The sequence below is a fragment of the Anopheles coluzzii genome, chromosome 3 (assembly GCF_943734685.1).
Source record: "Anopheles coluzzii chromosome 3, AcolN3, whole genome shotgun sequence".
In the NCBI taxonomy this organism is placed as follows: Eukaryota; Metazoa; Arthropoda; class Insecta; order Diptera; family Culicidae; genus Anopheles; species Anopheles coluzzii.
Window position 1 is genome coordinate 21922951 of NC_064671.1, and position 12768 is coordinate 21935718.

The 12768-nt window shown below is 43.4% G+C and overlaps 2 protein-coding genes across 14 annotated transcripts in view; one reads left to right on the forward strand and one right to left on the reverse strand.

Annotated features, from left to right (window-relative positions):
* LOC120956599 (dual specificity calcium/calmodulin-dependent 3',5'-cyclic nucleotide phosphodiesterase 1-like) overlaps positions 1-12768 on the forward strand; it is a 267302-nt gene that overhangs the window by 205237 nt on the left and 49297 nt on the right. For 8 of the 12 annotated variants that reach the window (XM_040378213.2, XM_040378218.2, XM_040378209.2 and 5 more), the window contains one exon: positions 11961-12347. The exons of the other annotated variants lie outside the window; for them this stretch is intronic. In XM_040378213.2, coding sequence (XP_040234147.2) covers positions 11961-12347 — 387 coding nt within the window. The remainder of the gene's footprint in view (positions 1-11960; positions 12348-12768) is intronic. 12 annotated transcript variants of the gene reach the window in all.
* Positions 1-12768, reverse strand: part of LOC120956600 (maltase 2-like) — a 63561-nt gene that overhangs the window by 15542 nt on the left and 35251 nt on the right. The window contains exons 2-3 of one of the 2 annotated variants that reach the window (XM_049609685.1): positions 455-1356; positions 85-372 (exon numbers count right to left, since the gene is read on the reverse strand). In XM_049609685.1, the coding sequence (XP_049465642.1) occupies positions 85-372; positions 455-997 (831 nt within the window). In that variant the 5' untranslated portion in view covers positions 998-1356. Of the gene's footprint in view, positions 1-84; positions 373-454; positions 1357-12768 lie in introns of those variants that run through there. The other variant, XM_049609686.1, reaches the window with a different exon arrangement.

Below are 12768 nucleotides of genomic sequence, written 5' to 3' on the forward strand. Positions count from 1 at the left end.
AACTAAGTAAGCGATTTGCAAGCTTAAAGTTACCACCGCACTGTGGAATCGTGACTTGTTACAGGCAAGCACCCGATACCCTACCAAATCCTTCGTGTAGATGTGGTGCGTAAAGCCGTAGGACAGTGGATCCCGGTCCGTGCCCGTTTCCGGCTCGTCCGGAAAGCCGTCCGCCTCGAACAGATGATTAACGGCATCGATGCGAAAGCCGGCCACACCCTTGCGCAGCCAGAACCGCAGCACCTCGCGCATCTCCTCCACCACGGCCGGGTTGCGAAAGTTCAGATCCGGCTGCTGGGCGGTAAACTGATGCAAATAGTACTGACCGCGGTCCGGATGCAGCGTCCAGGCGGAACCGTAGAATACCGATTGCTGGAGTAGTTGGGTTAGAGAAAGGAACAGGAGAGCTTTTTTTCTCGGCCCTTTGGAGTGTGCAGCAAACAGCCAAACTTACCCAATTGTTCGGTGGCAAACGGGCCGTCCCATTACCGTTTGGGTCGACGCGCCCATCCTGCCACACGTAGTAATCGGTGTACGGGTGTTCGCGCGCCACCGACCGCCGGAACCATTCGCACTGGTCGCTCGTGTGATTGGGCACAAAGTCCAGGATGATCTTGATGCCGAGCCGCTTCGCTTCCGCCAGCAGCGCCTCAAAGTCCTCCATCGTCCCGTACTCCGGCTGGATGGCGGTATAGTCCGCAATGTCGTACCCGAAGTCAACCATCGGCGATCGGAAGATGGGCGATAGCCAGGTCGCACCAATGCCGGCATCCTTCAGATGCTCCAACCGGCTCGTTATGCCGCGCAGATCGCCCACCCCGTCCCCGTTCGAGTCCATGAACGAGCGCGGGTAGATCTGATAGAACACCGTCCTTTGCCACCAGTCGTCGTTGGAGGGCGGTGTCGCGCCGGTGGTTTGACTTATTGCTAGCAGTAGCATAATGGGAAGCCACCACCATGATGCACCGCAGATTGGCTGCCGCTGTTGGTTCACCATTTGGCACTAGCGGCGATGTAAGTCACGTACCTTGGCGAATGATTTATGCAAATGCCGGAATCAACTATCACCTTTCCCTTGTTTGAATGGGTTTGATTTTTATCCGGTGCGGGTTTAAACGGTGAAGCGAACCGAGCGAAGCGAGCAGAGATTTTGAATAAATTTAATCGCACGCCATACCGTTTACCATACGTGTGGTTTGTGTGTGTGTGTGTGTGTGTGTGTGTGTGTGTGTGTGTGTGTGTGTGTGTGTGTGTGTGTGTGTGTGTGTGTGTGTGTGTGTGTGTGTGTGTGTGTGTGTGTGTGTGTGTGTGTTTGAGTGAAAGATGTACCCTGCAGTTTCAGTCGTTATGGTTCAGCTAGTGAGGAAGAGAGTGAAAGAAATAGGGAGAAATGAGATTGTGTACACTTGCACTTCGGTTTGGCATGGTATTGTGTTTACGTTGTTTGTTTTGTTCTGCCGTTACGATCGATAGATCACACCCGGGTCGACTGCACACCTACTGATAGAGCAGCAGGAATGCAGGCCACCAACACGTACATGCACGTATCAAAATAAACAAAATACTATCTACGGCATGGGAAGATAGGGCAGTGTGGACATGCCAAAGAATAAATTTAAAATCAATAAAATACAAACATTTCTAAATTAGTGGATTAAAGTTTAATATTCAGCTTAAGACTAGGTTTACGAAGCCCGTCCATTCGACGGAATTTAAACTTTGAACTGAAATACGACAATAAACCTTTGATTTAATCGCGGTATTACTAACTATGAGAAACCCGTCAAATTGACGGATGGGTTGACTGCGTCTAGTATATTTAGTTTAATTGTACCATTTTTCCTTCTTCTATTTGGCGTAACGTCCTACGCGGACATGCCGGCCTATACAGGCTTTCGAGACTTTATTCATTACCACGCAGCCGGATAGTCAATCCTTGCTACGGGGGGACGGTCCATTCTAGGATTGAGCTCATGACGGGCATGTTATTGAGTCTTTCGAGTTGACGACTGTATCACGGGACCGCCCCGATTAGGAAACTACAACAGTTAATATAGGAGTGAAAAAGAATTTTAATCATGAAAATCATTAAAAAAAAATCTTGATAAGTGATATAACAAAAGTTACCTCAAACAGAATAGACGCCCGTAAACGTAGTGCTATTGATCGAGTTAAAGTGAACGAAAATTTCTATTATTTCTTGAATTAATGCATTAATTAATTATTTGGATTAATTCATAATTGATTTAAAATATTTCTGTTATCTCATTGTTATCTATTGTGCCACAACTGCCCCGTAATCTCATAATTATGTTCAGTTCTACAAAAAGATGAACCGACAAAACGAACACTTCTAGATTGATGTCTAATCCACTGCACCTCATTGCATACATTCAGGCGCATTGGATGCTGCGGCTTTTTCAGACGTATTTAGATCACATTGAAAAAATATTTAACTTTTAAAGAGCAAAATAAAATACATTCCCGCTCTCCGTTCTCCATGGCTGTTGTGCGGTCAAGCGTACAGCTCTGATATCTTCAATTCGATGATTTATGGTCAACTGGAAATAACACGCATGCACACACACACATCTACAGGACAGGACAGAACAGACATGTGTTCAGTGTCGCAAAAATGCCATAAGACATTCTGCACCAACAAAAAAAAGAGGGGGAAAACATACTTCAAACCTCCGTTCCGAAACGATTCATTTTCGTCTCCTTTCCAGCATTGCCTTCCGTCACACATCCGTTTGCTTTTGCACCGCTTCCCCGCGCACGGGCACAAAGCGTCCGAGCAAGGCAACGACCCGTAACACCCCCAGATTCGGAAGGAATGTTGTCTCTACATTCCACTTTACTGACCGTCCCATTCGTTGTCCCACCACCAAAAATGGGTCACCAAAGCACACTTTTCGGGCTTTGAGCCTGAGGTTTGAGTAGGAACTTTTCGACCACAACGAACCACTTCACTGCGAGGCGGTACTTTAACGCCCGGCGCTGTAGAAGCTGAACCATTTAATGGGCTAAAACTTTCTGCTGCATCCGCTTGAGGACGCCGATTATTGCCCTGTCTGCATACATAAAGACTCTCCAATGCAATGCGATCGTTGGATTTTGTTTCTTAAGCAAGGGGGAAACTCATCAATCGGCAAAATGTTTGCACCACACGCAAGCGAACGGAACCAAGTCGGACAGAACGTACCGGAACCGGACCACCGCTGACAGGCTTTAGCGACACACATACACACATTCGAGCATTCTGCTCCACAGGGTGCTTCTCAAGCTTTACAAACGAAAAGGGAAAGAAAAAGCACACACACCAAACCACCAACTTTCACGCTTCGCTGGTCGTGCGAGCCGATGGGTGTGTTTTGTCGTTCTGTGTTGGTCGCGGTGTACGGATACCGAAAGCATCGAATGTAATGCAAATTTATGGAATATTTCACCGAAGAAATTACTCTCCCACCAGTGTGCTGATGTAGCCCAAAAAAAAACCCCTCGCAAGCCCGCCCAAACGCACGACAAAGACGCTAAAGTTCAAAGCATTTTCCGCCAGGTAGCAAGGTACGGTATGTAATTGAAGTTTGATTCCGTTCGGTGCGGTAGCGACTTACTTTGGATGTTTGTTTTTTTTTTTTGTCCTCCCCATGTTTGCTTCTGTATTGCCCGCCGGGCCAGCAATGGCAGACGACGGCATGTATAAAGCAGACGTCATGTGTCCTGCGGCAAATGCGGCGCAGAACTAAAGCACGAGCTCAGCGAAACAAGCGGTAAAATCGGTTTTATGGATGAACTCTAGCCGGCGTACGGTTTATTTTCTGGACTTGGCAACGAGGGGAATTAAAAAACTTTTACGTTGCGCGTGTTCCGTTTTTTTTTCGTGCGCTACAGACAGCATAACTTCTATCGCTTCTGTCCAGCAGCATGGATTTAAATTGGTCGTTTTTTGTGCCTTTTGTGTATCATGTGTAGCACTTTGCTGACAGTCGTAAAGTTACATCGGCAATTTAAACGGGATTATTGTATCTTGTTCTTCGCCAAAGTTACGCTGAGCTTTACCGTGGAAAATAAGCTTTGAAGCAATTAAATACTTTGAGGTGAAAAGATCGAGCTAATACTAAATATGTGCAAAACATTAAAGTAAAAATGCTTAAATCACAATTTTATTCATCAAATATTTACCTAACACTTCAAGCTTTTCTCAAAACTACAGAAAACTGAACTTCATTCGCCCCCCAAAAAAAAAAAACAAGTTTACCATTTACAAGTAATAAAAATAAACCTTTTACCATCTTATCAGCCCATTCGTCGCAAACGATAACGGGTATTGTTATGCCAGCAAAACTTTCTCTGCCAGCGTCGCTGCGAGCGCACAGCCGCACACACTTCAACCTGTCCACTCCATCGGTTGACCGGCTCAGGCTTCCACTTCAGGCACCGTCCGAAAGCAAACGCTGCCCCGGGAGAAGAACGCTCGTTATTAGTATCATATCGTAAACGAATTTATTAGTATATTTTACGGCTAGTGACTGGCTGGTCGAGCAAGGAGCAGGAAGGAAGGGAGAGAAAGTCTATGTGAGAAGTAGAAGTTGTTAGCCAACCTTCTTAGCTCAGTGCCGAGCTTTTTCCCTTTCTTTTTGTCTGGCTGGATCCGAGTACGCTGCGTGAAAAACGACTTCGTATACCGCGCGCACACACACACACCACTGTACTTCGTCATCATATTACCAATGTTTGACCATTATCATCAAGCATTCTACTCTGTCATCTGTGTGATATTGCTATCGGTATCGTCTTTACAAGCGCACACCAGCCCAACCAAAAAAAAAAGGAAGCTAAATCTTACGCGGAAAATTGTCTCCGATTCGCATCACAATGCGCGCTACGTTTTGCCGCTAAATGGACACTGTGTAATGAACGATGAACGGTCGCGATGCCGTTTCAGTTTTCCCGTTTGGCGGCTTTGCAGCTTGGCGAGCGCGTAATATGAACGCCGATTTTAGCAGCAACGAGCGCGTATCAAATCGCGCAACCGGCGAAATCACGATGTTCGTTACCCATCGCCCATCATTTATCTGTCTGGTGGGGTTTTGGGTTCGACAAGGGCTCGGCTTACAAACTCGTCGAGAGTGTTTTTCTTTTTTCTCCACCAAAAAAAAGCCATTTTCGATCAGCTTTAGTACCGACACCTAAAATGGTCTGTCAATGGATTTTCCCCAAGAGTCGCACGACGCACGGAGCGCATGCTTCTTTCCCTTAATCTTTACAAAGTTATGAGATTGTCTATACGTGTGTGTATGTGTTTGTTTGTTGAGGGGTGAGATTTCTCAAAATCTCTATCCAATCATTCGGTGACGGTGTAATCTTGCCTTTCAGGGTTGCTAGACGGCGAGGTGTTTTGGGGAGGTTTTGTCGTACCCGTACGTGATAAGAATACGGTTTTGATTTTATATCCCTTCGTTCTACGGCATCGTACCGAGGATGTGGTTCTGTGTAAGTTTGTTTCCCTTTTTTTTCATTAGCTGCATTCAGCATTGATTGGATTTTGATTATATTACACGGAAAGGAGCCAAATTTTCAGCTCAACTCCTGTATGTCTGTCACGATTCTGTTGCAGCATGACGTTTGAGCACACAAAAAAAAAAGATAAAGAATGCTTTATTTCTCATCCTGCTCCAGTGGCTTATTTGAATAGAAATTATTGCACGAGAACCTTGACCTTCAATCAGCCAGTAAATTGCTAACGAGATATCATTATAGCAAGACAAAGGGAACTTTTAGTTAATTTTCTACAACATGGAGCATTTCTATGTTTTCATCATTCCGAAGGATTCCATTATTCCGAAGGAAAAGGATTCTATTTTCCAACCAACTTCAAGAACCGTTGCGAAAGCTTTCATACAGCAAAAAACCTCACTACTGCTGCTGCACTGGCAAAGCTTCTTGCTTAAGTGAAGGCATCGCATTAAATTAAAAGAAAATCGTACCTTCTTGGTTCATCGCTTTCCCGTCAGCTTTCCCACCCCAAATTCATTGCATTTCACTTTTTCCACTTCGAACTGCATCATCATACTGCGGTTGAAGTGTGCAGTGCGCCGCGCAAAAGCGAACGACTTGCCACGCTCTGCACCGCAAGAACAAGACGACCGCCACGGTACGCTGTTGTGATGAAATATGACGAAAAGCACCAACGGGGCTGCACGCTGCAATACTGCAACCACTTAAGCATGCTTATAACGCATTTTACTTCGCCAGGCTGCTAAAAGGCTGCCTGCTTGGGTTGCGTTGTGGGGGTTTTTTCTTCTTCTTCCATCCACCTGGCTACCGTTGACGCGTTCTGGCAACGCAAAGCACACTTCCTTTCGATCGCCCTAAAACAAAGGAAGCACAGCCGCACATACAAAAGCTCTTTTGATGGATGAAGCGGAGTGAAGCAGCACAGCGACAGCTAGTTGCCCGCAAAAGTGGAAGGAAAATGAGTTTTATGCCACAGTTGTTCGGAAGCGGGGAGGTCGGAGTTTGCATTGATGTACCGTAATGGTGAAAAGTTATTTATTCTCTCTTTTTGGCGAGCTGTAGGAAAATGGCCGTATTTACAAACAACGAAAATAGACTCCCCACATACTGTTGTGGTGGTTAAAACGGCTTGCCAAGCAGCATGCTGTGTTCTTTGACTAGTTGGACAAGAAGTTGAACCTTGAATGATGCATCTAGTTTTGTGTTTTACTCACCAAATGCATTATCAAACACTCCGAAAATAAATTGAATTCATATCAAATGATTTATTTGTTAGATTTGTGATGTAAGAAAAGTTTTTGAGGTTAATTTGATGTATTTAAAATAAAGCGTTTTTTATCATTTTCACGCTTCTCTGTTGAAGTTGAAGAAAACTTGTATATTTTGTATCTTTTGTATAAATTTTATTTTATATTAACTTTAACGTTCATAGAGAAATAATACTAAGTTTATTATTTTATTAGCTTGATATTTGATATTGGGGCCCTTTCCGTTTGTAATTCGTAGGCTGAAATTTCAGCCTGTCAGCTGTTTGCATTGTATGGCAGTTTTCGAGCAGCTATCTAATTGAGTATAATATACAGGTGGGCTTATCTCAAGGTGTATGAATTTAGAAGGCTGATTTTTATCGCTTCAGCTTCTGAATGATGATTTTAAGAGTGTTTTGAGTATTCGTCAAGCCTCCAGAAATAACGTTGGAGCAAAAGTTTTCACTCGTTCTGTCAAAAAGTGATGTTCAAAATTGGTTATGAAAAAATGCTATGAGACCACCTGGACTACATACACTTTGATTCTAGATTCCACCACCTGTTCTCTTTAATGCACCTTGGGATAAATGTAAACAACACCGTGTTTTCGAGCAGGTACTCGAATCTAATTCTAGCTTTTAGGCTAAAATTTTCTAGACTGAAAATCGCAGGCTAGTTTTTTGTGTGGTTTTGTATGGATTGTTTACATGATTTCAGCCTCCAACTGTCAAACTCCATACAAAAATCTAACTAGAATCGTGAAGACCCCCATTATTAGCTTTTTCACATAATTAATCAATAGACACTAAGCAAACTTCTTGCTTATTTATGAAGCATGAAAACACGTTATCCAAAAGATCAACACATTTACAAGCATACTTGTTAGCAATGGAATAAATATTGCCAAATAACAAAAACTTTCGCAACACAAAATTCAATCAACGTACACACTTGGCAGCTTATTCACACTCTCAAGCAAAATCCGTAACCCTTTTTACTGCTGCAATCAATTGTTTGTTGCTTCATAGCATTGAATATGTTATCACTTTTACCACGCCAGCCAAAAAAGTACGTAGAAAACCCAACTTTCCCCAACTCTCGACAACAATTTTCACAGCGCAAACGAACTCCCGCGTACTTTGCATATCGAACGAATCCTTTCCTTCTTCCATTGCCTTTTCTCCGTCTTTCTCTCTCTCTCTCCCCCTCTCTTCTTCTCTGCACAAAACAAACCAACTGCTTACAAATCGAAACAAACTCCCAAGTCCCCGAACCCCGGTTCCGGCCGAGTGCCGAAAAATGCTTTCTCAAAACTGAATTTTCAGCCGTTAGCCTAGGTCTACGTTTTTCTCACGTTACACGCTGTTTTGTTCTCGCGTCGCGTTGCGAGTTCAATCACCGGAGGTCCAATTTTTACAGCATCAAATATTCGCGACCATGGATGCCCTCTTCTCTTCTCCTTCCGCGGGATAGCCCCTCCACCAGAACCAAATGCAAACAACCATAACTTTCCATTAATGGTTGCTGCATGCCTCTTTAGCGACCGGTTGCCTTTTCCCTCGTGGTGGCTCTTCTCCCACCCTTACGCTACCCTTTACGCGGGTTGAATTCGCGAGCATCAAATATTAATGGTCCCCATAATAACTTTGCCACACTCAAATTCATCCACGTACTGGCACCACGCTCAGTGTGTGTGTGTGTTGGTGTGGAAGAGCGTGCCCACCTGAGCGAGGCGACCAGCTTTACCCATGCCCGAAACTGAACCAAAATTTTCCAACCATTGCAACCACCGACGGAAAAAGTTGTGATAAATTATACCGCCTGGCGTACGCACCGTGAGAGCACGGAAAAAGGACACGGAAAAAGTCTCAAGCCTTGCGCTTGTTTACGCTGTGCCAGCTGAATCAGCAGCGGATAGGTGAAACGTATTATCAGCACCTTTCCAAAGGGCCAAAAATCGGCCCGCTTTCCTGGGGCAGGGGAATGGTTTATTTGTTCAAATCAGTGCCTCCGCTCGACCCTCCTGCTGGGAGTGCAACGAGCCGTGAGAATGCGTACTCAACGGCATGATTTTAATCACTCATGTAATATTAATCGACACGACAGCGCGTTTGCCATTTGTTTGCGTTTGCTTAATGATTCTGTCGTTAAAAATATTAATTTGTCATTGCTCTGCGAGGGAAAGGTCACACAGATAATGATAATAAAGAATGCGATGTAAATTGTGTTATCGTACAAAAATGGATAAATATCAATAAAATACAGCTTATAATAAATGTTCAAGACGCTTATCTTAATTCTTAATTAATATTTATGATCGCCAACTTTCACAGAAAAAAAGATTCTCAGTAAACAAATCAACCTTCGACAATCTCTAGTAAGCCCCAAGCCATTCGATTGATACAGGAAATAATTAATGCAACTTGATGAACTGTAATCCTTTCACCGGCAAACCGTCATTAGTCTTCACATTTACTATCTTACCCTTTGCCGTTCAGCTTCAGTCTCTTGCTGGGGAACTTCCTGCTTCTACATCCAATAATTGGATCCACTGCACTATCACAATGCTCCGATCGGTGGGATGTAACAAATCATATCCAACCGGACACAACTCTCATGTTCCAATCAATTAAAAGCACCCATTGCCTAATGGGACGAGGAGACTCCGGCTATCTATTATTCCACCGTGTGCGACTTGTTATGCTTTCCTACTGCCTTCAACACTTCCCCAAAACAAACAGATCCTCACTCTCGCTCTCGTTCTCTGTTTCTCTCTCTGTCTCTCGTGCCACTTTGTACTATAATCCTCAAACAAACGATCTCTCATTTTGTTCTCGAATGGCTAGTTTTCGCTCGGACGGGAACGCAAAAAGCTTCCCAACTATCGAAACCTCTCGCACAAAGACACTCACCGAAGCACGTGTGTGCCATCGTGTGCCATGTATGGGTGGATAGAGTAACATTTCATAATAATGACACTGTGCAAAACCCCATCCCCTTGAAACAATCTCATCCACTCCCCCAGCAGCCAGAAGGAAGAACTGTTTCACGTTTCGAGAGGAACAATTTAATGTCCCGTGATGCAAGACGTTCTCTCTCTATAATCAACCTTGCCCCGTTTGAGCACTGTATCATTTGCACCTCGCACCGAAGCTGACTTTTGCAACTGTGTCATTCCTTCCTGATAGCCGCATGGAGCCCCACGGAGCGGTCGCCTGCCCGTGCGCTTGTCATAAAAATATGACTTTATTTTTCCAAACGGAACTCAAACAAAAAAAACAAGCGAGACACCACCAGTGGCACAAAGATGCTGCGACATACTGGACGATATCGTGCAACGCGGTTGCGTTGAACGCTGTGCCATCGCTAGGTACATGATTTATAAGGATGTCGTTTTCAGAAGTTATAGTTATTCTATTTCGAAACCAGCTGGCCCGGTGTGCGAATGGGTTCATAAATGTTTATGAGCGCCTGCTGGTTTGCTTCATTTCGAGTGATAAACATCAGAGAACATACTTATTCAGTTGGTTTTAATTGAGCGCTAAACCATGGAGCTGGCACCAATTTATTTGTACTTTACTGACATAATAAAATTGGAATGAATGTCGCTACTTTTGCACTAACCTCATTAGGGAACCACTTTGTCGTTGACACTTTAACCTGCACCTGCAGTAATTAATTCAAGCGTATTACATGGTTGTACAAAAAAAAATACTAATTTTGTTCAATTTACCTTTAAACAACACATTCACGCCACTAATTCCTGCGCCGTCACAAACAAACATGATGGGTTTCCCATCCCTGACAGCTGTCGGACATACTTTTCACACATAATCGAGCGTAATTGTATAATGGAGCCATCAAATAATTAGACACATGATGCTGCGACCGCTACATGAAGTGGGGCGCGTTGAAGCACGCTCCATAATAGCCCGCACGATGCAACGGGCTGCGTTCGAGGTACGCGCAAACAACCGCAAAGCGCACAACAATGCACAGTTACGGCTGCCACTGTAATGAAATGGACGCTCCATTTCGTGCCATTTGCATCGCAAATGAGGCAAAACACCGATCGCGATTTGTCACAATCAAACGCGGTCTGTCCTGGGGCAGTTGGCAACGTGTCGTAGTGGATGCATGCCGAGCATTCAATTTTCATTAACGAGACGATTTTGACCAAACAACTATATACGATTTATTTCACATGACCTGATTTCGTGATCGAAATATACAGTTTATAAGCCTTGCACAACAATTATCTTACACGTGGACAGCAATGGAGACGCCTGGTCGACTTTAGTTTTGTTGGTAGCACATTTAATAATTAAACCACCATACTTTACAGCGGTTGTTGCGTAGTAGCTCTCTAGTGTTAAAAATATTGCTTCAAATAGTTTCAACATGCGCTAGCTATGATACCGATGCTTACTTTAATTCTCTGCTTGTTGGTAGTATATTAATAACTAGAACATAATTATCAAAACGTAATGCGTAATTATTGATCGACTTTATATTCGCTCGTTCGTTAACTATACTATAGAGACAGATATTATACTATATTACTGCTATCAAATATTGCCTCTTAACTAGTAGCTCGAGAACAAATATTATTAATCATTTAAAAAGTTGCAACTTAAACATTCAAGCATGCGAGTGTAATACAAAAAACACGGGCGATAAACAGAAAAAAGGTAAGACAAGTTAATAGAAAACAATAACTACAGAAGTATAATTATGTATCATCGAATATGTAACACAGTTTGAAAATTTTCGGGTGCAACAATTTCCAGTTGAAGCAATATTTTATTAAAATGAACATCTTCACAGAATACAGAGCCACTCAACTTTATACAATTATATTTACTAAACATATCCAAACCTTACAATTCATAAATAACATTCAATTGCACATACTATCTCAAATATTCACTCACAATTCCAACTAGTCTTTATTTTTTATAACTTTTTTTTTAAATCACACACTCAATATACCGCACCAATATGCATCCAAAACCCACCCAAGTCTGCATCCGCCCTTAAGTTCTGCATCTTATATCGTATGTATATTTTTCTATTTTTCTCGTTTTCTTCCTTTTCTCTCTCTTTTTCACTCTCGTGTCTCGTTTTCTCGTGTTCGTACGATTGCTCAATCTGCTCCGCAACTCCATGCACGCAATACGTACGTCGCAACAGTCGCCAGCTCACCGGAGAACAAGTTTACCAAAGATGATATAACGCTCGCCGGTGCTGGCCAGGGGCGCGAACAGTTGTCCTGCTGCGATCCGGCCACCTGCCCAGGCGGTCCAACAACCAGCTACGGATCGTGCGGATCCACCGGACCGATCGCATCGGCCGGTACTACCGTACCCACAATCACACCGTTAGCCGGGGGCAGCAGTAGTGGTACAGCACTGTCCCACACGCAACAGCAATCAACGACGAGTCAGCAGCAGCAGCAACAACAACAATCCGCTGGCAGCTGTTATCCGTGCCATCATCACTTTCACCACCACCACCATCATCACCATTGTCATCAGCCGGTGCGAGCGGATTGCCATTCGCGCAACGGACAGATAGCAAGTGAGTAGTATACGTAGTGGTGTTTGTTTTTATGTTTATATTATTGAATGCTTGTGTACGTGTGTTGTTCTGTCTTGTATAACGCTGTTCTCGTTTGCTAAGGTTAAGTAAGTAGTGATTTGTTCTGTATTTACTAACATGTATTTAGAATCTATAACCAAAAAAAAGGCAATATACCTTTTAAGAACTTTGGTACGCAAACCAAAGCTTAAGTAGGGGCGTATGACATCGTTGAAGATTGCTACCTTATGCTTGAGCTAAACTTTAATTTTACATTAACTTAACATTCATTTGACTATGTTGAACTATTTTGACGTTTAGGTTTATCACCTAAAAGCACTGTGATGCTTCAAGGGTTTCTTTCTTTAATGGTAAACGTGTGTTCCCATTACATCACGGTAATCATCTTCTCCTTTGTATA